Source organism: Aspergillus pseudoviridinutans (genome assembly GCF_018340605.1).
Source record: "Aspergillus pseudoviridinutans IFM 55266 DNA, scaffold_4, whole genome shotgun sequence".
Lineage (NCBI taxonomy): Eukaryota > Fungi > Ascomycota > Eurotiomycetes > Eurotiales > Aspergillaceae > Aspergillus > Aspergillus pseudoviridinutans.
The window spans coordinates 2,744,049-2,766,684 of NW_025091284.1; the positions used below are offsets into that span (position 1 = coordinate 2,744,049).

Genomic DNA, 22,636 nt, shown 5'->3' on the forward strand with positions numbered 1-22,636 from the left:
CACTACGAAATGAAAGCTTTACGTTTTTGTTTGTTCTCATTTAACTTCTCATTCGAAATCTAATTTACATCTATGTACATAGGATCTTTGGCGCAAAAATTCATGATGGCAGAAAGCCAGGGAAGCACCTCGACGTGCTATTCAAGGCTTGAACGCAGAAGCGAAAAGCTCTGTAGTTAAACATCTGAGAAGGGAGATAACTCTTGAGAACGCATTTCCTCGTCACGCGGGAATATCCTAATAGCTTCTGATGCTCACCGGGTTCCCAATCACGAGAAAATCCTCGGAGATGTACCCGGCTGAATCCATTCGGAAAACACCTTTTTGACCCTCGACTTCCAAGAGGATGATATCTTCCTGTGTAAAGAGCTGTCGGACAGATCGGAAACCCTTCCAGAAGACCTGGCTCATCTTTGTCAAAGGGGCTCTGTAGATGCTCACCTTAGCCGGTTGAGCACTTGGAGTCGTCTGTGGGTTGAGAGATTCAGGGGAGACGACCAGACGCCGAGAGAAGGCTATTTGGCGAGGTAGAGCATCAAACTGGTACGGCTTTCGGAAAGGAATCATGCTTCGAACGGTGAAGCGAAGGTATGTCTTGCCATTCGAATGAATGGCATTTACGGCCTTGATCAACCGCGCAGTCTTGACAATGAAGACTGTTCCCATAACACTCATCATGACACAAATGCCACCAAATAGACTCTTTTGCCACATTGGCAGAGCTACAACTGAGTCTCCGAACACCATGCTCGAGTTGTAGACCGAGTAGGCCAAGCAGAATGCTGCGATACCGTAAGCACCCAACACATAGAAGCGGTGTGATGGCGCCTTAAAAAGTAATAAGTCGCCCTCTTTCGCAACCTTCCTTTCTAGTTTACCGAATCCCTCAGGTCGTCTCCCCGCAAATTTGAGCGTTTCTTGCGAGGGTTTTGAAGGATTACGGGGTGCCGTGGGCTTGACAACAGCCTTGGCCCGAGGAGCACAAGAAGAGAAATATCTCCATGTTGGTAACGACTGTGGACCTAGTAATATCGGTGTCCTAGGACAATGTTGTGCGAATGCCCGAAAGGCAAATGACCTGGGAATCATTGTATTGCCTATAAGCTGAAAGCAATCACATCACGTTAGCGGAGAGCTCCGGTAATGAGAATCAAGCAATCAGAAAGATGCTATCAGCACCGCGATGAGAGCACCTTTGAAAAGAGCGATCGACAGGGATTGGACGACTAACCTTGAAAAGAAGTTCAAACTTCCGTTGCTCTCCCCGTCGTCAATTTCCGCTCGCATTGCAATACTCCGGTCGTTCTCCGCGGCAGAAAAATGTTCCCGTCCGGGCCGCCGGTGAGCTCCCAACAACCTCAACATCTAGAGCAAGTACAAACAGATCTTATCGCGGCTGATCCTGCCTTCATGGATCTCTACGTCTAACATTGAAACGCGGTCTACTACTTGCATCAGCTAGATCCATCAGTGGATTCTGTGTGGCTTAACCGACGGGGTACAACCTCTCGTTCGTCTCAAGCCTTCCGAATCCAGCTTCAGCGCCAAGCGCTCTCGGAGATACATTTCGATCAGCAAAGGGCACCTTTGAGCCATATCAAGACGCGAGATCGAGCAAGATGGCTTCCAGCTTTCCCGTGCGCCGTGTGTCGGCCATGATTGCCAGACGCCAACCCCGGGTAATCAGCACCACCAGACGTAAGTGACCCCAACGACCTCAAACGCAATTCAATCGGGTGCGATCTGGAAACAAACCAATACGCGACGACATCCCAAGTATACGTATAGCATTCAATCTACAGGCGCTAACTGCGAAATTGATAGGCCTCAACTCTTCCTCTTCAGCCCAGACGCAAAACCCCGCCTATCCCCTCTATCCTTCCGTCCAGGTGCTCCTCCATGAAAAGGGCATCCCAGAATCCGAAATCTCCAAGATTCCCGCCTCCGGTCCGAAGGGCCGTCTCCTCAAGGGCGATGTCCTCGCCTATATTGGCGCCATTCCCACCGACTACCCATCCAGCCAAGCCTCCCGCATCGAAAAGCTCTCCCACCTCGACCTAAGCAACATTAAGATCGCAGCTCCCCCGCAACCCGCCGAGACCAAGGCCCCAGTTGTCGAGGAACCCAGCGCTAGACCCCCACCCACAGTCTCAGTAGCCGTCTCCATCTCCCTGGCTACTGTGCTCTCCGTCCAGAAGAAGATCAAGGATTCGATCGGCGTCACCGTGCCGCTATCCACGTTCCTTGCCCGTGCCACCGACCTGGCGAACGACGACCTCCCCCGTTCCCCCCGCACCAAGCCCTCCGCAGACGAGCTCTTTGATGAGATCCTCGGAGCTGAGCCCGTCAAGACATCCCGGGGCGATTATGTTCCCGAGCTGAATGCCCTGGAGGCAACTGAATATCAGCCCGCTCAGCCCGCCAAGGAAGACATTATCGATATCCTCAGCGGCAAGGTTCCGAAGGCGCCCCGTAAGGCATCCATGGAAGAATACCCCGCCGGCTCTGCCGCGAATGTGTTTAGTTTGACCGTTCCTGTTGGTGATGAGACGAGGGCTAGGGTTTTCTTGGACCGGGTGAAGACCCTGTTGACAGTTGAGCCTGGAAGGCTTGTCCTATAGATCTCTTATTCATATACCTGTTGAAAGTAAGTAGTCAAATAATCAGCGGTTTTGTACAACATGGCTAATTGTCTTTCAGTGTAGCACTAATGAGATAAATATACAATTCATCCATGTACCGTAGCATTAGCATTTCTATTTAACAAAGACAATCATTTCTCTGCACCTTAGAATGTCTTTAGCGTAGGATTTGACACTGCATTAGTCACCAAGTTTTTCATGGTATCACAAGCTTCTTCTGAGCTTTTCTCCTCCCCCGGGGCCGTATGCAACCCATCTATCTGCCGAGAGCAAGAAAGCACTATCAAGGAGCTCCAAGTATCATGCAGTTGTATGTATCATGTCATCATCAATTTTAGCAGAGATAAAGATACGGCTATCACCATGCAAGTATGAGCGAAAAGAGTTCATTCTGGGGCCGTTGAAGCCCATCCGTCCCATGAGCAACACCAGTCCCTCCCACCTGTGTGAACACCATGAGCGCCACCGCTTATACTATTTCAGAAAGAGTTAAGAATATCCTGCTCGAGGCCAGATGCATAACAGACATCGCCTGAGACGAGAAGCAGAGCGTGGCAAGAAAAGAAGTGCAGAAGAGCAAAGTCGACGAAGGTACATGCCAGGAAGATATGATGAGATGGGAAAAAAGAGAAGCACCTGGTCCCCACGTTGAAAATGCTGTAGCCCACGAACAAAATGCGAAAAGATGCCAAAGAAGCGAAAACTCCTCCCTTAAACAGACCAAAAGTATCCCCAGGATTGCTGCAACGCCAATGTCCTGGAACGCCGTGTCTAATGCATATGTGAAAACCATGTGGGGATGTGAAAGTTGCTGCAGGGTCATGATAACCTCGAGTCCTAACGCCGGTATTACCGAATCGTACCCCATTCCGCTAGCTTGCCTCCCTCCCGTCCATGTTCTCTTCCTGATCTCTTATTGAAAATCTTCCAGAATCTCAACGTTTCGTCACCAGCTCCGGTTACAACCGTCTGTCCATCGGGGCTCATCGCAAGGTAGAGTACACGGAAAGTGTGGCCGGTTAGCGATACAATTTGCTCCATGCGCGGGTATTTCCATATTACAATCTGGTTCTGACTGTAGCCGTGTGTACTGATGATTTCGTCCGAGTTCTTCGACCATGCCAGGTTACAGACCTGGCTACCCGTATCAACTTCCTTGATCATTGAACCAGTAGCCGTGTTCCAAAATTTGATGGTCCGGTCCGCCGTTCCTCCACCTGAGGCGAGGAGGTGGTGTTGATGGGGCGACCAGGCGATGGCCTTTACGGCCGCGGTATGGTCCGAGAAGCGATAGAGCGGCGTCTCATTCAGCTTGTCCCACACCATAAGTTTATTGTCGTTTCCGCCTGAAGCTAGTTGGCCATCTTCGGTGTTCCATCGGAGACCGCAAACTTCTTGCTTATGGCCGGACAGTCGACGTAAATACTGATCTGGGGAGCGAACATCACGGTGGAAGATCAGTCGATCCCGAGAACCTGACGTAAGGATATGATCGTTCCAAGCAAGAGCCCCCACACGATTGGTATGTCCAATCATTGTCCGAAGGCGGCGACAGTGTTCTGCATCCCATATCTGTACAAAACCTTTGCCAGTTCCTATCGAAAGATGTGTGCCCTGTCCAATGTCAGTTCCGAAACACATAATCTTTGCCAACATATAGAGAGATTTCATTACCCTCTGAATCCAGCTGACACTGGTTACAGTATCATCTCTTAGCTCGCAGAGCTTCGTCACCCGGCCGGTATTCGAATTCCACATGTACACCGAATTGCCTAGGCCGACCCCTAGCACATTACTACTGCCCCAGTCCACCAGATTCAAGTAGAAATCATCTTGCAAATCGGGTGCGTCAAGAACCTTGTAGGGCACTTTATTGACGTATCGAGGCTGCTTGCGAGGAGTCTCAAGGATACGTTGACTGTCGTATCTGATCGGCGATAGACTGTAAAGTTCTGATCGCACATTTAAGTTGGGACCGTGTTGACTTCGAGGCGTCTTGGATGGTGTTGGTTGACCAGATCCAATTCTCGGAGAAGCGTAAGTGAAGAGGTTTTTGTGAGGCGTCGATGGCGTGATACTGGCTGGTGGTAGGTTCGAGATGGCGTGTGAAGGGGGTGTGTGAGAGCGAGTCTTCTCATTAATACCGTTGGGAATTCCCAGTAATGGATCAGGAGACAGTGAATCCAGATCGGCCTGTGGGACGGTGTTTCCAAAAAGCTCACTTCTGAGTACGCGCGAGTACATTCTATTTGCTTCTTCCGCTACAAGCAATGTCAGCTCCAGGTGAGTCGATCAAGGTCCCGTGGTAGACATACTTTTCTGGAAGTGAAGCTCCGAGTGAGGGGCGCGCTTTTTCGTTTTGGAAGGAGTAGAGGGACACCCATCTTCATGAAGCAAGCTATAAGTTGCTTGTAGATCTTGCCCCTCGCGATTTGGTATAAACCTGCGGGCGCCTTCGGTCAGTCATCTCCCATCAAAGAGACAATACAATGTATCATGATGCTCACCGATCGCCGTATACTCGTTGTCTTTTCCTACTGGGGCTTGTTCCAGGGGTTCTTTCCCGAGGACGTCCTGCATCTTCGTACTCCTTCAGAGCCTTCGCAAGCAATTTGGGATCAACGGGTTCAGAACTACTGTGGCTCTTCTGTCTTCTTGACGACGTAGCGGGATAGAAAATCGTCTTCTTCGATGGCATGCTGGGAGGCGTCCTTGATCCGGGAGGGGATGCGATATTCAAGGCATTGGGGACTCTCTCCGACGATCTCATAGTGGATTTGGCCGCCATTGCGCGGGTAGCGGCCAGAGAATCCGGATTCTTGTTGTTGTCGCCCATGCTCATAAACGTAGTTTCTATTCGGGGTGCAAGCGCTCGAGGTTGGTATCGACTGTAGGAGGGAGCAGCGAGGTGATGCGACAGGTTCCAGGTGTTCGATGACGATGTGGAGAGATATATAGAAACCGTATGGTAATGCGCTTTCAAGCCGATGAGCGACGGACCGTCTTGCTAATTGGATCGCAGGTTGTCCTAACAGCTGGTGGTTCGTGGAATAAATAAGGTTGTTGGTAGCAACGGCCAAGTCCTTCTGCTCCGCTCCGAACAATAAATGACTGAAGGCAGGCGACTTGAGGGAGCGACAAATGGCGGGCAAGGTACCGTTCACTTCTCTCACCAGACCCAAGGCTGATTTGACGGAATCTCGTAACTTGTGGAGGTCATTTGAAAGCGACCTGACCACCGTCTGGTGAGCTATTAGCGACTGATAAGTAGCGAAAGCAATCCAAGGGCGGGCTACGGGCTCTCTCTCTTTTGGGGGGTGACGGAGTTTCGAAKGGGATTCCATCCCTCCCAGTCACGCGTCGGCAGCACTAAGCCTATCTGGGACACAGGAGGTTGGCTGATGGATCAACGTGTTGAGATTACCTTTGTTGATATTGCCATTTATCCTAAGTCTGAGGATTTGTCGCAGAATAAGGAACTACTGTAGAAACTCTGTCCATGAGCTCGTTCAAGCCTGACTTCGTTGGGGTGTTGTTCTATTGTTGTCGTTGTGTTGACTAACCATGTGGTGAGCACACAGATCACTCAGTTGTCTACATCAGGCGCCCACAGTAACGCTGGTTACAATAATGCAGTCCCGTACCAAATATGGGAATAATTGCATCTGATGACTGAAATCAATATACGTATCTGCCTACATTTGGTGTCTTCTGAAAACAATAACAAAACCCCTTCATTAACGCGAAGCGCCAGTATACCTAACCAGAAGGGCGCGCTCAGCCTGTCATTGATTGTTGTGCCCCTATCAATCAGGCGCACTAACTGTCCTATCGGTTTCGCGACCGCCTGTCGTTCCACGCGCCCTCGACGCGACGGAGAGCTTGGGCCAGAGCATAGGGAAAGGGAGAGTTTACTTTCCACCTCTGCAGCCAAAGAAACTCTTTCTTTGGTCATGAACCTCTGTCGATCCTACCACCAGCTGAGCGGTTGTCTACGGCAAAAATTCCCCGTGTCTGTCGACTGATCTGATGATGAAATCATACCTTATCTCTTCCAGTTTTCTTCATCTACCTCTCTATACCACCGCGACAGTTCGGACTCAGACCCTTCAACCTCAACATGGCTACTTCATACTGCACTACAATATGAAAGTATATATAGTTACTAGATTTGCATCTGATCTTCTGAACAATTGCCTCCACTCTTTTTTACCGTCCTTTGTCTGATTGAGATGTCAGATGAATCATCTCAGCTTTTGTTCAGTCTGATCTGTGCTTGTCACTGAAGACACCAAAGATACCACCACGTCAGTGGGATAAATCTGTACGACAAACAAATGGAGCTACTAAAAACAAAATCATCAGATCTTGTCATAGTTTCATTTTAATAATTAGTACACAGACTAAGTTATCAATTAGTATCATGTTCTTGATACCTGCCATATCTTCACTGCTATAAGCCTACCGAACATGGTTAGTCTCACACTGACCGCCAAGATTGTTGGAGAATACCATATATGATCCGATCTCATGCCAACAAATAGATAATCCCTCCTCTCCACTTACTCCAGACTTCACCATAAGCTACCCCATAGCCAACAAGGTACTCCTTCAAGATGACCTCTAAGCTCGCGCAAAATCTGAAGCAACCCGCCTTGGACTTTTTGTCCTTTGTCAATGCCTCTCCGACTCGTAAATATACCTTCCCTATGGTTGAACTCCGATTCTTATCCAGAGACTGGAACTGACAGCAGCGGGAATTCTTAGCCTTTCATGCTGTACAGTCTGCAAAAGAACTCCTCATTAAAGCAGGATTCCAGGAAATCAAGGTACCGTTTATATCTAGGGGTGCAGATCATGTCAATATCAATTGTCTCACTCTTTCCCCATAGGAAAAAGACTCTTGGGCTTCAACATGCCGGCCTGGCGGAAAGTATTATCTGACCCGCAATAGCTCAACCATCGTAGCTTTTGCAGTAGGCAAGAAATGGAAGGTATGTTTGCACGACACCAGGTGACACAGCATACATACAGCCTCCTCCGTCAAAAAAGCTAAAGTGTCGGCCCATTGTAGCCTGGCAATGCCATCTCCATGATCGGTGCGCACACAGACTCCCCTGTTCTGAGAGTCAAGCCTGTTAGCAACAAGTCCGGAGAGGGTTATATGCAAGTTGGTGTTGAGACGTATGGTGGAGGCATCTGGCACACATGTCCGTTTACCGAACTCTATCCTTTACACAGCTCACTCAAAACTAATGATCGTCAGGGTTTGACCGTGACCTGGGAGTTGCGGGTCGCGCTATGGTTAAAACCAGCGATGACTCCATTGCGCAGAAATTGATTAAGATCGACCGTCCAAGTAGCACTCCCCGATGTTGATCTCTTGTGAAGGACGCGACAGCTGACCTCAATTGCAGTCCTTCGCATTCCCACCTTGGCCATTCACCTTGACCGCCAGGAAACTTTCTCATTCAACAAAGAGACCCAGTTGTTCCCTATTGCTGGCCTTGTGGCAGCCGAGCTCAACCGTACCGGGGAATCCAAAGATGCTGAAGCCAAGCAGGAGGGTAAGGGAGAATTTTCTCCTCTGAAGGCGATAACTGAGCGTCATCATCCCTACTTTGTCGAGCTCCTGGCTGCTGAGGCAGGTGTCAAGCCCGTCGACATCCTTGACTTCGAAATGATTTTGTTTGACACCCAAAAATCTTGCCTTGGTGGCATGCACGAGGAGTTCATTTTCTCACCTAGACTGGATAATCTCAACAGCTCTTTCTGTGCCACTGTCGGCTTGATCGAGTCTGTTGCAGATTCCTCGGCACTGGATGATGAGACGTCTATCCGACTCATTTCACTGTTCGACCATGAGGAAATTGGAAGCCGTACTGCTCAGGGCGCTGACTCAAACCTCCTTCCCGCCGTCATCCATCGCTTGTCGGTTCTCCCTTCGTCTTCGTCCGACCAAGACGATCTATCTACAGCCTACGAGCAGACTTTATCTACCTCCTTCCTCCTATCCGCGGATATGGCTCACGCAGTACACCCAAATTACGCTGCGAAGTACGAATCCGATCACCGTCCAGAGATCAACAAGGGCCCTGTCATCAAGATCAACGCCAACGCTCGCTACGCTACAAACTCGCCTGGCATTGTTCTTCTTCAGGAAGTTGCCCAAAAGGCGGCGGAAAATGGGGGCGAGGGAGTCCCTCTGCAGCTCTTCGTTGTTCGCAACGATTCCAGCTGTGGTAGCACTATTGGGCCTATGCTGTCTGCTGCTCTAGGTGCTCGAACCCTTGATCTGGGTAACCCACAATTAAGCATGCACAGTATCCGTGAGACTGGCGGTACCTACGATGTGGGACACTCGATCCGCCTATTTACCAGCTTCTTCAAACACTACTCGAGCGTTTCTAAACAGATTCTGGTCGATTGAGATTTCAACCTAGAATACCTCTCAGCGAAACCGCACATCTTATCATTCAAGCATGCAGAGGTGCAGGATTAGCCTTCCTCATACTCGAATGAACTAGGAATAAAAATATACTATCGATGTATACCAGCCTCGCCAAGCATCATTATCTCACTCTCACCCTATGAAGGCTTTTCTCTCCGCCGAGGCCAAAAGCCCAAGGTCAACCGCACTAGGGTGCTCATTATAAGAAGTCGCGACTATGTCAGATAAAGTTGAGAAGTCATCAACAGCAAGCTCTTGATCTGGAGCAATAGATTCCCTTGCCTTTGTTTCTCGCATTTGCGTATACAACAGCTGTTAGCGACCGTATTCTACTTTATTAGGCAGGCGGTCATCGCCGTATTTGAGGTCTATCGCGTATCACGTGTAGACGCGTCTCTCAAACACGTTTCCTGCGTACCTATGCTCAAGACAAGCATCTTTGAACCCATCTTAATTTCAATGGGAGCGTTCTATTGAAGTTTCTGAATTACTTAACTCCAAGCCGTTTCACATATTTGAGTAGCTATCCATGGCTGCCAATTTCTTTAACAACAAGGCCCGAGCTGCTGCTGCTGCGGCAGCATCCACCAGCTCGAAGCAGAAGCCAACGGATGGAAAGGAGGAGCAGACACGACTGCAGCCATGGGTTGAGAAGTAGTATGTGATGTTTAGTCCATTGTCCATTCCATTCTACGCAATGGCTGTTCTAACGGGAATCAATAGCCGGCCCAAGACCCTCGATGATGTAGCCGCGCAAGACCACACCACGAAAGTCCTTCAACGGACATTACAAGCTTCAAATGTGCGACATAAAGACTTCTTACCTAACTAAATTTACAGTTGAACATGACTGACAGAAATAGCTCCCTCACATGCTTTTCTATGGGCCCCCCGGTACAGGAAAGACCTCAACCATCCTCGCCCTTGCGAAATCGCTATTCGGCCCTGCTCTTTATCGGTCACGTATCCTCGAACTGAACGCGTCAGACGAGCGTGGTATTGGCATTGTCCGAGAAAAGGTCAAGGGATTCGCCCGCACGCAACTCAGCCAACCAACCGGATTGGACCCATCATATTTCGAACAATACCCCTGCCCGCCGTTCAAGATCATCATCCTGGATGAGGCAGATAGCATGACTCAAGATGCACAGTCTGCGCTCAGACGAACGATGGAGCAATACAGCCGGATCACCCGTTTCTGTCTCGTCTGCAACTACGTCACACGGATCATTGAGCCGCTTGCCAGTCGATGCAGCAAGTTCCGCTTCAAGCCGCTGGATAATTCGGCCGCAGCGGAGCGCTTGGCGCATATTGCCAGATTGGAGAATTTGAAGCTTGATGAGGGCGTCATTGATAAGCTGATCAGCTGCGGCGAGGGTGATTTACGGCGTGCCATTACATACATGCAGAGTGCAGCCCGGTTGGTAGGCGCTGGTCGTCCGACGGGTCAGAAAGATGGGGACGAGGACTCTCAGATGGCAGACGCCAGCTCGGAAGCTATCACAGTGCGAATGATCGAAGAGATTGCCGGTGTTGTGCCTGAAAGTGTCATAGATCGACTCGTGCGGGCCATGCAGCCGAAGAAATTGGGGTCTTCCTACGAGGCTGTCTCTGCCGTCGTCACAGATATTGTTGCAGATGGTTGGAGCGCGGGTCAGCTTGTCTTGCAGGTAAGCTCTTTTGCCATTCCCTTGTACAAGCCTCCGTTCAATTGCACATATCGCGAGATTCCATCCTGCACGTGGTCAAAGATGCTAACCACCAGCAGCTGTACCGACGGATCGTCTACAACGATGCTATTCCGGACATACAAAAGAACAAGATTGTAACCGCATTCTCTGAGATGGACAAGCGTCTGGTCGACGGGGCAGACGAACATTTGTCGATACTAGATCTTGCTCTTCGGATATCAGGCATCCTAGGTGGCTCATGATATTATTGATCTACACGTAATCAAGGATTTCTGCCACTAAATCCCCACATGAGGGCCATGACCGCTGTTCTATGTAAAGAAAGTATTGAAGTATTCAACCATGGGAGGATCTGGTAGATCCGTGCCTGGTTGTTATGTGACGCTTAATGAGAACTCTGTTCATGGTAAGCAATCCGATGTGGTAAAGGGTTGCATATTATCAGATAAAGTCGGAAGACATGGAAATCACGCTACAATCATCAATATTACTATTACTGCTACTCCCTAAGTAAGAATTGAAGCATGGGCATCTCGAACCCTCTGGCCATGCCCCACAACCACGTGTGGGACCCGCTCGCGCTTCTGTCCGAAGAGTCAGCGTACAGGTAAGCTGACCGAAACCGCAGCTTAACAGTCACTGACGTACTTGGATTGGGTTTCGGTCTCATCAGCCAATTCCTGAAAGTTCTTCTCTTTTATATTTCTACGAACATTTCTCCTGGAACGAAGCATCAGGATCGAGTTCAGAAAGACCAGAATGGCCCCTCCGGAGAGTCCTAAGGAGTACCCCGCGATGACGCCCGCACCCCGCTATCTAACAGGAAAGAAGCAGGAGATCAAGGAGTTCTTGGATAAATTCGATGTGAGTCTAACCAGTAAACACGTCCCAATGGCATGCACTTTATACGTCTTAATCCTGGCCAAGAAGCTGATTGTATCTATTAGGTATTTCTGTTCGATTGCGATGGTTCGTGCTGCCTTCCTTCGCTCAGCCGTATTCCGTCATACGGGCATGATGATCCCGATAGCACTTTATCCGATTGCTTACTGAAGAATGTTTGATATAGGAGTCCTCTGGTCTGGTGACCACCTCTTCCCTGGGACTGTCGAGACGCTGGAAATGTTGAGGAGCAACGGTATGCGCACACCTGCTGGGGAGAAGCTGCGAGCTAGAGACTCATATCCACCAGGCAAGCAGGTCGTTTTCGTCACGAACAACAGCACAAAGTCACGGGCCGACTACAAAAAGAAGCTGGAGAAGCTGGGGATTCCTAGCACAACGGTACGTCTTCAAGTGAAAGCTTGCCAAGGCTGGGCCAGTGTAGAAGGCATGTACAGGGGACTCCGCTGACAGAAGAAAACAGGAAGAAATATTTTCCTCCTCGTACAGCGCATCCATTTATATTTCCCGTATCCTCAAACTGCCAGAGAATAAGCGAAAGGTTTTCGTCATCGGCGAGACGGGGATTGAGCAGGAGCTTCAAACGGAGAACGTTCCATTCATTGGAGGCACAGATCCTGCCTATCGTCGCGAAGTGAGACCTGAGGACTACAAGCTCATTGCAGCTGGGGACCCCTCATTACTTGATCCTGAGGTTGGAGTCGTTCTCGTAGGCCTGGATTTTCATCTGAACTACCTGAAGCTGGCCCTTGCATATCACTACGTCAAACGTGGTGCGGTTTTCCTTGCGACCAATATCGATTCCACACTTCCGAACTCAGGAACGCTGTTCCCCGGCGCGGGTTCCATGAGTGCGCCGCTTATCATGATGCTGGGCCAGGAGCCTGTCTCGCTAGGCAAGCCCAACCAGGCAATGATGGACGCGATCGAGGGAAAATTCAAGTTCGATAGATCTCGGACGTGTATGGTGGGCGACCGTGCCAACACCGACATCCGGTTCGGGTTAGAAGGCAAGCTCGGAGGCACTTTGGGTGTCCTCACTGGAGTCAGCTCAAAGGAGGACTTCCTAGCTGGGCCTATTAGGCCTTCGGTGTACCTAGACAAACTTTCCGACCTTTTAGAAGCGAAGTGAAGCAGCATCACCGAGCACGGCTCCCCTTGCTGACTTTCAAGCATCGGCCCCGGTACAGGCACCTCGAGCCGAGATTCAGCGTCGATAGACTTCATCAAGATATCCCATAGAGTTGTTATATAGTTTGACATATAAAATGATCATCAAAGGAATTGCATCCACGCGCAAGCAACACTAGACGCCCTTGCCCGCTTAACAGGCGTCAGAGTTCTCAAGCAGGTCAGACTTCCTGAGGCCTGATGAATGCCTTCAGTTTCCACAGTGCCAGAAGAAGCTCAACGGCCGCCGGGTTGTCTGGGCTCAGGATCAGAGCAGTGTTGCCAAAGAGTGGACTATAGTCCCTCACTTCTGCTAGATCGGATTGAGACAATAGCTCAGTCAGATCAAAGACGGGTACTTTCGACTGGGACTGTGGAAGGGTCACCAAGTCCGGATACGAAGACTTTGTTGGTTCGTGGTCGTGAACCTGCTCCTGAGCGGTCGAAGAATCTCCATTCTCGCGTTGTTCCAACTGACGGCCCATGACCAGCACCCCACCGCATTCCATGCGCTCGATCTTCTCCAAGCGTCTTAGGCCTTCTAAAAGAGCATCGTAAGAACTGTCTTCGACCTCAATGATCTTTAAAGACCCAAGCMTTGATTTCGACCGCTTCTGCGCACCATACATGTCTTTGAGTTTCTTTAGGACATGCTTCCGCATTCTCTCAAGGACGAACTCAGGCATGTCCTCCCGCCAAATCAGCCGTTTCTCCTCTCGATTTGTAATGGGCCCCAGCGGGTGCTTCCATCGAAAGGGCACCAATCTTGTAATCAAAGGCCTCCTCCCACTCTTGTTTCGCGCAAGCGGTATCGTCAAGTCCTTCAGCAGGGGAAGACGGTCGATAATTCGTAGAGTGAGGGAGCGTAGTGACTTGTTCTTTAGGGATAGTTGTTCGGCCTGATCACCTTGGTCGGCTTGCGTGACTTTCGATGTCAATAATTCGTCTCGTAGGAGACCGACAGGCATGAACCACAGCCCTTCGTCGTTTTGGCGTTGGACCAGACCCCAATCCGTCAAAAACTCCCGTGGCAAACGAGTTCCGGTAGCTGTACACATACGTAGAGGCGATGCCAGTGCTACTGCCCAGGGATTGAGACGTAATCGGTCTGCATCACTCTGAGTTGGGCGTTTCTTGCGCATCTTCTCGACTCCGGGGAGTGCTTTTGTGAGTAAGGGCGATTGAGGCAGTAGCTGCGAAGGACGGACAGATTGAGCTGTTTGAGACGATGCTTCCCCATTTTTCCTTCCATTGCCTCGATCTACCTCCTGAGCGTCGGCTTCATTCTGAGATTCTGGGCTTCGCGACTCGTCCCGGCCGATGGAGCTTGAGATTTTACGCCGAAGGATGCGACTGGGCGATACATGATTCGTAGATGTGAGGAAAAGCTGACGAAACGTAGCTATTCGCCATGACGCGTATGAAGCGCGTTGTCGACAGCTCTCCATGCTCTGCAGCTGTTTTGGTTGGACACGAAAACACAAGCTGAAGAAATCCGCGAGTAAGCGGAGAAATCGGTGATTTTGGGCTCTCCGCTCTCCAATGCTCCTACTCCAAATCCTGACCAGTACGGCAGTACCTTGCTGTCGATTAAGACTTCAAACATCAGATCCACCGCTCGCTTCGTTGACAAGACAACTGCTTCTTGATTACTATTTACTAGCTTATTGACTGGTCATGAACACAAGCAAACTTATGAAAAGGCTGGGTCGCACCGCCCTACAGCCTGTATCGTCGCGAAGCTTCACCAGCTCCATCCCCGCATTGTCCAGCGCAATCCCTCCGAGAGGCATCCCTACGAGAGGTTGGACCCCAACACCATTCGTGACTGAGACAGTGGTGAGTTCCAATTTTTGGATGCTTGAGTACTGGCTAGATTGACTCACTGTTACTGTAGGGAGGCGGTTGGCACACATGTATGTTTGTTGGCCGTGTATCAATCTGCGGAGCCAACACCAAGCTAACTACGGGTCTAAGATGATATCTTTTCCAGATTGTTAAAGGTATAGCAGATTCCCTATAAGTAAACTCCATGAAATGCCCTTACTTACATTCGTTCCATCCAGGAGCGCATAATCTGCCTCAATGGTGAAGTAGACGAAACTATGTCCGCGTCAATAGTCGCCCAGCTCCTCTTCCTCGAAGCCGATAACCCTCAGAAACCTATCCACCTATACATTAACTCCCCTGGTGGCTCAGTGACGGCTGGTAAATTCAACCCACCCGATATTCCTCGTATAAACGGCTAATCCAACACAGGTCTCGCCATCTACGATACAATGACCTACATCGCATCCCCCGTCAGCACGATTTGTGTCGGGCAGGCAGCCTCCATGGGCTCGCTACTACTCTGCGGCGGCAATCCGGGGAAACGGTACTGTCTCCCACATTCGTCTATTATGATACACCAGCCCTCGGGCGGGTACTTCGGGCAAGCGAGCGATATCGCCATCCACGCCAAGGAGATTCTCCGTGTTCGCAGCCAATTGAACAAGATCTACCAGCGACACCTGACGGGGAAGAAAGTGCTGTCTCTTGAGGAGATCGAGAAGCTAATGGAGCGTGATTACTTTATGGGGGCGCAGGAGGCTTTGGAGATGGGTATCGTCGATGAGATTCTTGATCGCAGGGTAAAGCCGCAGAGTGAAGGAGGAGAAGGCGAAGGAAAGCCGCCGATGCCTTGAACAGAGCAGTTGATACCTACTTCTTCGATGAAAGTGCATACCTAATGCTCAATCGCGACTCGTAATATTCCAGACCCTTCCAATGCTGTGACTCGGACCCCGCAGTGCACATCGATTTCATCAAGCGTATGTATTAACAATGATTTATTTACAGAAAAAGTAATTGAGGATGAAGTTGTGGACAATGGGAGGGAAAGAATCAGGATTCTATCCTCTGAACACGTCCATCTGGCCCGACCTGCAGCCCAAACCTTGTTCGTAGAAAAGCTGCCGTCTGGTCTGACGGTATGTACGAAGATGTCCGTGCCGGCGGGGTGGTAGTGCTATATTTCCACTGATCACGGATGACATCAAAGAAGCCAAGGTCCATGATCACAGCCTCTCCTGAGGAGAAGATGTCCAGAGGGTGGCTATTCTTCGCACCAGGCGTATGACCATCCTCTGACGGGTCTGCCAATAATTGTGTATGTTCCGCCTGTTCATCTACACTGGCATGCGCATGGGTAACATAGGCGTTGGTCACATCAAGCTCAGCTCCATCACCGGAAGACCGCGATTCGGGTCGAGCCCCATGGACGCCTCTTTCCTCCGAGTCATGGTCTTGTACTCTGGGCGTTTCTGTAGAAGCAGGGGTAGTTTGCCCCGTTGTCTTCACTCTTTCAACTATGAGACCCAGCATGACGAGATCGAGAATCAGGACAAGGAAATCGAGCGATAACAGCCGAAATAGCGAGATGGGAGCTTTTTGTCCGATGAAATCGATCAACAACCCTCCATGAAGATACCCTCTAGTAGCCTCTCCGGCCTCAGGACGACTGAAGAAGTTGTGAAAAATCATACAAAATATGTTACTGACGAAGATAGCTCCGATGAAGGGTTGATTCCGTGTCGGATCAAAAGGAGGGGCTTTTGGGGTGAAGAATATCAACTGCACTATAGCACGGATTGCGAAGAGTATGACTGAGCAACTGGAGCAAATAAATGAGAGTACTGTTAGTAAAGCGCGAGCCATACTCCGACGAAGTGCTCTTCAGAGCAGTTCCAGAAAGCAGTCACAATGAAATTGAGGCAGCTCACTCCATGTAATAGAGCGCAGATAGCTCGCAGTAAATCAGGATATCAAGGTCGCGAAGTAAACGATCAATGAACGCGACCTTTGCAGCCGACTGCAGCTTTCTCATGCGCTCATTCTCGCGAGTCAACGCACTAGCATCTTGCTCAGTGTGGTTCGCGACGCTCCCATAAGATATGCCGGACACGTCAGCGATGTACTCCGCATCGCGAAAGGCATCTGGGGTTGTCATAGAGGTTCATGAGGGCATGAAAGGCGAGTTTGGAAAAAGAGGGGAAAGCAGACACCAAATCGGTGACGAAGGGCTGTTATAAGCGGAATGTCAGTATGCATGCAAATGAGCTGACGCCTGGTTCGCTAACAGCTCTCCTCACCCTGTACATCAGGTCGTCATGTGACGTCAAATCACCTGCAACATGGGATCCTCAATTTGCAACAAACCTGGCTCATTTATCCAAAATAATAAGAATGAAATATCCAATGGCAAGATGGCCGAGTTGGTCTAAGGCGTGAGGTTAAGGTACACCTTAATACTAAGCTCTTCGAGTTTCCTCATCATCGTATGATGGCGTGGGTTCGAATCCCACTCTTGTCAGTTCTCCTTTTCTTTTTTACTATTTAGTATCTTTAGTACCGATACTATTTTTTCCATTTTTTATTTTAAATTTTGGGTTGCTCACCTCTCCGGAAATAATTCTACTTTTATTTGTATCGTAAGTAACGAATTGATCGTGAACATGGTTTGTATTGATAAATAGGTCCATTTACATCTATAATTCATCTCTCCGGTTTTGTTCGACTTCCGTAGCTTCGTACATGCGTTTCTTTGGATTTCGGGGGATCTCTTCCTGTCGTTGCCTCTCTTCCGGTGACACATCGTCGATGTTGGTTTCTTCCTCCAATCTGCCGTTCTTGTCTACCATATCGCCAATCTGATCAATCATGCGATCAGTTTCAGGTTGCTCTTCGGAAGCGCTGATGGAAGCGCTAGGCATGAAGGCAGTTTGTCCCAACGTTGGTGCTTCCTGAGGCATGCTTTGACTGAGTGATGCTGAAGAATGTGATTGAACGGCCGTGCTAGTGATCCCGACTGTTCCAATGACAGCGAATGCGAACTTCGTTGTCAGTTTAATCGGCAGCCACACAAGCCACCAGAGTGGTCCATATAATATGCGACGGAATATGAGCCAAGATATTGTTCCAACCAGAATATAGAACGCTGTTTCCAGGTACCAAGTGTCAGACTTTTGGGATCTGAGGAGAGAACCGATGAGGTTGCGGGAGGATGAGAGGAGAGAGTCGAGATCGGTGTAGGACTCCGACAATGAAGATAGGGCAGCTGTCGATTGTTCTGTGGTTATAGGCTTAGCAGATTGAAGACCGTCTCCCAATGCAAGAATAACGAACCTAGAGTCTGGTGGGCGAATTGACTTCGAGATAGTTCCGCCTGCATCAGCTGGTGCGTCCTGCGCAATGCTGCGGTAACATCGCTTGAGGCGTTCTTGACAATATCATCATGCGACAGCTTCTCGGTAGATTGACTTCGGCGCTCGGCGCTCTGTGACCTCGAAAACAATAGCTCCCTCTCCTTGCGTTTTGCAGCCTCCGCATTTCGTTTCGCCTGGAGCTGAGCATTGCGAAATTCCACCCTCGTCCTAGGCAAGTATGTTAGCAGGGTAAATGTAACCTGGAGAGGCGCTTCACCTCTTGATCTCATCGGTCAACCTCCCCGTCAACGAAACGATCCGCTCTTTTTCCATCTCTTTCGAATTGTCCACACTTTTCCGTGCGCCTTCATTACCAGTTTCGAGAGCCTCAACTTCAACCTTCAGGATCTCCATCTGCTCTTCGGCCTCTTTCAATGAGCCATGTATTTCCTGTCCTAATTCCAGGCGGGCCTCGTCACCTTGACCAATAGCCATTGTGAAATTCCTTAGGCGATCGATGAGCGGGTGTATCTGAGCCAGAGCTATTGAGAGCTCTTTGAGGCGAGCTTGGAGAGCAGCTGTTGAAGCCATCCTGGCAGTGTGTATCCAGTGTATATCAAGGTTTTTCGGTAGTATGTGCACAGGTCGTGGGATATGTCCGAGATATCGTATATGGAGTGTTCAGGGATGCACCATGGCAAACGCAAGCTGTCGTTCTTCGAGCTTCGCCTTGGAATCCGTTTGCTGTCCACTGCGATTGCTTTGCGGAGGACCACTCGTGTCCACAATCAACAGCGTCATCGGTTCCTGAGGCCACAAAATGTTTGCATCTTTAACAAACATAACTCTCCGGCGGCCAACTGCGAGGTAATTTTCTAGGTAGATCAGGAACGGGCAACGGCCTCATTGCTATACAATTGATCACTGGATCTCCGCGCCACCATCCTCAATTTCAAGGGTCTGGCTGCGCCCGTCGTTGTTCTCTGCAGAAACCAAACGGACTCACTCGATTGATCGAATCAAGCGCGGAAAGCTGACTTAACCGACATCCGACTTGCGGTAACCATAAGATCTCGTATGTGTCTCCCATCACGTTCAGCAAACCACTCCCTGCGGCTTGAAACTAACTCCTTGAGCAGCGAAAACCAATTGGCCATTCCATCCACCTAATTCGAACGTACATCTCAAGGAGACACCACCAAAATGACCATCCCCCTGCACACAATCACCTCTTTCCGGGCGACCTTCAATCCGTTCTCGCGGTCCGCTCGTCCCTGTCGCTTGCTGCTCTCTCTCCTCCGCAACCCTTCCACTACACCCGCCTCGAGTCCGACGCATATCGATATCAAAGTTACTCAGCTGCCCCGCCACTCGACACAGCTCCCCGAGATGACGGTAGGGTTCAGAGGAGGCAAGGAGGTCAAGATCGAGGTCGGCAAGAACCAAATGAAAATCGGTGATGTGATCGAAGAACTTGCGCGTGTGGGACGGAGTATCGAGCGAGAAGAGACCCTCAAGGGTTGATTTTTGGGTCTGTACATTGTTTTTCGTGGATTTCTAGGTATCATTGCGGGTTTTACGCTACGGCGCCGAGGACATCGGGTTCGAGTTTTCTCATTGTGCATTTGTACTATAGAAGGGGAAAGGCGAGCAATGACTGCTGTGTGTGAGATTTGGAAAAGATGTTGACGAGCCATAACGTGAGGCGACGACCTTTGTATATATTAGCATTGAACAAGATATTTCTACTTTTCAACCTACCAGACCTGTTTATTTATGCTTCTTGACAACAATATGTAAGCTTCAGTGAAAGAGGATTTAATGCTACTTGCATTAGTTCATTTAGAACTGACGGATGCTACGAAATCAGTCCCAGCACTAATATGAGCAAATGCAGGGAAATGCAAAGGACTAAGTATTCGCCCTAAGGACGAACGGAAAGGATTTTAGATTTCTAGAACTTTTGTTCAATATAAATTTAAACAGCAGCGCCAGAGATGAAGAACCACTTGTCAATGCTGCCATCAATGGGGGCAGGAGGCAGGTTATCGCCCTTAGGGATGCTGGCAAGCTGAGAGGGGTCGGCGCGGTCAGGGGAGTTCTCAACAGAAGTGTTGGCACTGTCAAAGTCAGTTCAATCCTTGCCCCGGGGTGCAACTACGGTCAATGAAGTACTTACAGGCTGATATCGCCACGAGGGCTCTTGCCAGTGATGAGCTTCTCCCAAGCGTCAGCGCACTCGCGGATAACATCGAGAGCGTACCTAGGAAAGAAAAAATGTTAGCCACAGGAAGATGATATCAGGCGGAGTAAGAAGGCACCCACTTCTTGTTCTTGCACTCGCCAGAGAAGGCAAACTGGTTCTCGGGCTTTCCATCGGGGATCTTGTAGATACGGAACCATTCGTTGGTAGCACGGAGAAGGCCAGGAAGGTGACGCTCAACATCCTCAACGTCGTTGAGCTTAGGGGCAAGAGGGTCGTTGATATCAATGACGATGACCTTCCAGTCGGTCTCCTCCTCATCGAGCAGAGCCATCACACCAAGAACCTTGACCTGCTTGACCTGACCGGGGTAGCCAACAAGCTCACCGATCTCGCAGACATCGAGCGGGTCGTTGTCACCCTTGGCCTTGGTCTCGGGGTGAACAACGTTGGGGTCTTCCCAAGTCTAACCCATAGAAAGGTCTCCGGTTAGCATTGATTGGCCTGGACATGCACCATGTCCACGAAGTTAGCTTACCTGGGGGAAGGCACCGTAATTCCAGAGGTAACCCTTGTGGGGGAAGCAGTTACGGACGAAACGGAGCTTGCCCTTCTTGACATCCTGCTTAATGGGGTTCAGGAACTCCTCCTTGGAGATCTAAATATCCAAGCCGAATCAGCGAATGCTCCGTAAAGAGAAATAGCAACCGCCTAGTGTCTCGCGGATCCGGATTGCGTACCTCCTGCTTGGCGTTGGTCCAGCGGGGAATCTCAACAACCATGTTGAGAATTGTCTGCTCAGGGTTGGCGTAGAGGGGAATGTCGTGGAAGGGGGAGACTGGGACGCCATCCTTCTCAATGTAGACACGGTGCTCCAGGGTGTTGGCCTGGCCGATCTTGCGAACGGTGTAAGACATGTTGGGCGATTGCGGCGGGGTATACGAAGAAAAATGTCTAGAAAGAAGAGCAGCACGAGTTGACGCGGAGCTGACCGACGAACGAACTCTTGACAATGATGACGAAGACAAATTTGCTTGTTGAGGGGAGGAGGAAGAAGAGAAGGAGGAGGACGAGAGGGAGGAGGGAGGAGGGGCTTGTCGAGTGGGGGGAGCCAGCGTTGCTGATGTGCGTGGAATGGGCGAACGAGAGCGGGCGAGGGCCGGTGAGGCGGTGGACAGTCGGAGCGATGGAGACAGGGGCAGTAGTGCTCTGTTGCTCATGCGCAGAGCCACCGGGGACATTGATTGTATATAAAGAGAAAGGAATTCGGGCAGAGTTCCTCAATTGACAGATCTAGATTGATTTTTAAGCTTGTGATCGTGGCCTTGGATCGGCTTTACGCCGTTTATAGCAGCTGTTCCAGCGAAGGGGATCGAAGACAAAAATTGCTGGAAATTATCGGGATGGAAAATCGGCGTCGGGAATTCTGGTGGCAGGTGTCCGAGGCCCATCTATAGGAACACTGATCGCTGTGAAAGATACCTAGGTACAAGACATTCTAATCTCTATATATACTTATTGATTATTGACCTTCTCTTCCTGCTGTCAGTTGTTGTCAATTTGCTTTTGCAATCATAGTAGGAAACAGTTCTCCAATATGACCATCCACCATTACTATTGGACGTCTCTCAAATGTACCCGGCAGCTACCAGAGGTATTCGGAACGACAAAGATCCTCGGTGCATGGGAAGAGTAATCAGCGGGGCTCCGCAATTTATATTAGTGCCATTCCGCTGCTGTGATGCTACCTAGTCTGTCATTGTTTGAGGTAATGGTGATATCTACCAGAGGTACTCAGTAGTATGGGTGCTCCCAGGTACTCGACGGGTGCGGGAAATAAAGACCCATAATATTGAACAATGACCTATTCACAAGGCCATTATTGATGAGAAGAACAATAGCATTAAATGTTCAGGTCAGTTCCTCCTTACCTTGAGCCCTAATAACTCACCTTACAGGGATCGCGGCGCCTGACCTGAATAACCTTATTTTCACCTTGCCTCTTACTCCGCCATATTATGATGATGGTACCTTCGTTTACTCTATGTACTCCATAGAATTGAGTAGTATGTACTGCTTGAGCAGGCGGGAAGCTACAACATAAGCACAGCAATTATATCTTGTCTCAATGGGAAAGAAAACATTCCTCAATATAAGAAAGATCGTGACAGATACCAACATCTTTGCCTTGCGGTCCAAGAATTTCTCCAATCGAAGTCCGTCTGGCGACAGGAGTACTCCGAAGTAAGGTACTGATGGAAATCGGAAGACGACTTATCAGATTATCTTCACGTGACTTCAACTTTTTCATCTCCGCTTTTTCAATGTCCGTCGCCATCCACTTTCTAGTTCGTCGATTTACAATTTTACAGGACAACTTTACTTCATACACC

General features: G+C 49.6%; 12 protein-coding genes and 1 non-coding gene across 13 annotated transcripts; 7 read left to right on the forward strand and 6 right to left on the reverse strand.

Moving 5' to 3' along the window:
- Positions 1–237: 237 nt before the first annotated feature.
- On the reverse strand, positions 238–1,287 carry Asppvi_006373 (uncharacterized protein; the record flags this gene model as incomplete). Its single annotated transcript, XM_043302278.1, has 2 exons — positions 238–1,039; positions 1,232–1,287. 2 exons carry the CDS (start codon positions 1,285–1,287, stop codon positions 238–240), a joined length of 858 nt encoding a protein of 285 aa, XP_043158213.1.
- Positions 1,288–1,619: 332 nt separating this feature from the next.
- Positions 1,620–2,621, forward strand: pdx1 (putative pyruvate dehydrogenase complex component Pdx1; the record flags this gene model as incomplete). Its single annotated transcript, XM_043302279.1, has 2 exons — positions 1,620–1,698; positions 1,825–2,621. The coding sequence occupies 2 exons, from the start codon at positions 1,620–1,622 to the stop codon at positions 2,619–2,621; spliced, it is 876 nt and encodes a 291-aa protein (XP_043158214.1).
- Positions 2,622–3,491: 870 nt separating this feature from the next.
- Asppvi_006375 (WD40 repeat domain-containing protein) lies at positions 3,492–5,478 on the reverse strand (the record flags this gene model as incomplete). The annotated part of the gene is made up of 4 exons (XM_043302280.1): positions 3,492–4,256; positions 4,317–4,903; positions 4,958–5,085; positions 5,150–5,478. The coding sequence occupies 4 exons, from the start codon at positions 5,476–5,478 to the stop codon at positions 3,492–3,494; spliced, it is 1,809 nt and encodes a 602-aa protein (XP_043158215.1).
- A 1,780-nt stretch (positions 5,479–7,258) lies between these two features.
- Asppvi_006376 (M18 family aminopeptidase) lies at positions 7,259–9,072 on the forward strand (the record flags this gene model as incomplete). The annotated part of the gene is made up of 6 exons (XM_043302281.1): positions 7,259–7,334; positions 7,410–7,471; positions 7,535–7,636; positions 7,717–7,852; positions 7,909–8,001; positions 8,060–9,072. 6 exons carry the CDS (start codon positions 7,259–7,261, stop codon positions 9,070–9,072), a joined length of 1,482 nt encoding a protein of 493 aa, XP_043158216.1.
- A 550-nt stretch (positions 9,073–9,622) lies between these two features.
- Positions 9,623–11,026, forward strand: Asppvi_006377 (replication factor C subunit 2; the record flags this gene model as incomplete). The annotated part of the gene is made up of 4 exons (XM_043302282.1): positions 9,623–9,750; positions 9,817–9,895; positions 9,957–10,763; positions 10,862–11,026. 4 exons carry the CDS (start codon positions 9,623–9,625, stop codon positions 11,024–11,026), a joined length of 1,179 nt encoding a protein of 392 aa, XP_043158217.1.
- Positions 11,027–11,308: 282 nt separating this feature from the next.
- Asppvi_006378 (4-nitrophenylphosphatase) lies at positions 11,309–12,819 on the forward strand (the record flags this gene model as incomplete). Its single annotated transcript, XM_043302283.1, has 5 exons — positions 11,309–11,391; positions 11,522–11,648; positions 11,732–11,753; positions 11,854–12,068; positions 12,151–12,819. 5 exons carry the CDS (start codon positions 11,309–11,311, stop codon positions 12,817–12,819), a joined length of 1,116 nt encoding a protein of 371 aa, XP_043158218.1.
- Positions 12,820–13,039: 220 nt separating this feature from the next.
- Asppvi_006379 (uncharacterized protein) lies at positions 13,040–14,305 on the reverse strand (the record flags this gene model as incomplete). Its single annotated transcript, XM_043302284.1, has 1 exon — positions 13,040–14,305. The coding sequence occupies one exon, from the start codon at positions 14,303–14,305 to the stop codon at positions 13,040–13,042; it is 1,266 nt and encodes a 421-aa protein (XP_043158219.1).
- Positions 14,306–14,534: 229 nt separating this feature from the next.
- Positions 14,535–15,541, forward strand: Asppvi_006380 (ATP-dependent Clp protease proteolytic subunit; the record flags this gene model as incomplete). The annotated part of the gene is made up of 5 exons (XM_043302285.1): positions 14,535–14,696; positions 14,755–14,773; positions 14,835–14,860; positions 14,924–15,065; positions 15,117–15,541. 5 exons carry the CDS (start codon positions 14,535–14,537, stop codon positions 15,539–15,541), a joined length of 774 nt encoding a protein of 257 aa, XP_043158220.1.
- Positions 15,542–15,740: 199 nt separating this feature from the next.
- Positions 15,741–16,845, reverse strand: Asppvi_006381 (DSC4 family protein; the record flags this gene model as incomplete). The annotated part of the gene is made up of 2 exons (XM_043302286.1): positions 15,741–16,509; positions 16,619–16,845. 2 exons carry the CDS (start codon positions 16,843–16,845, stop codon positions 15,741–15,743), a joined length of 996 nt encoding a protein of 331 aa, XP_043158221.1.
- A 250-nt stretch (positions 16,846–17,095) lies between these two features.
- On the forward strand, positions 17,096–17,208 carry Asppvi_006382. Its single transcript has one exon. It is a non-coding gene; the product is annotated as a tRNA-Leu (tRNA).
- A 175-nt stretch (positions 17,209–17,383) lies between these two features.
- On the reverse strand, positions 17,384–18,631 carry Asppvi_006383 (putative protein transport membrane glycoprotein Sec20; the record flags this gene model as incomplete). Its single annotated transcript, XM_043302287.1, has 3 exons — positions 17,384–17,964; positions 18,021–18,268; positions 18,318–18,631. 3 exons carry the CDS (start codon positions 18,629–18,631, stop codon positions 17,384–17,386), a joined length of 1,143 nt encoding a protein of 380 aa, XP_043158222.1.
- Positions 18,632–19,243: 612 nt separating this feature from the next.
- On the forward strand, positions 19,244–19,564 carry Asppvi_006384 (mitochondrial 54S ribosomal mL53 protein; the record flags this gene model as incomplete). The annotated part of the gene is made up of 1 exon (XM_043302288.1): positions 19,244–19,564. The coding sequence occupies one exon, from the start codon at positions 19,244–19,246 to the stop codon at positions 19,562–19,564; it is 321 nt and encodes a 106-aa protein (XP_043158223.1).
- A 454-nt stretch (positions 19,565–20,018) lies between these two features.
- Positions 20,019–21,484, reverse strand: ipp1 (inorganic diphosphatase IPP1; the record flags this gene model as incomplete). Its single annotated transcript, XM_043302289.1, has 5 exons — positions 20,019–20,160; positions 20,220–20,303; positions 20,366–20,709; positions 20,782–20,901; positions 20,984–21,484. 5 exons carry the CDS (start codon positions 21,482–21,484, stop codon positions 20,019–20,021), a joined length of 1,191 nt encoding a protein of 396 aa, XP_043158224.1.
- Between the last annotated feature and the right edge of the window lie 1,152 nt (positions 21,485–22,636).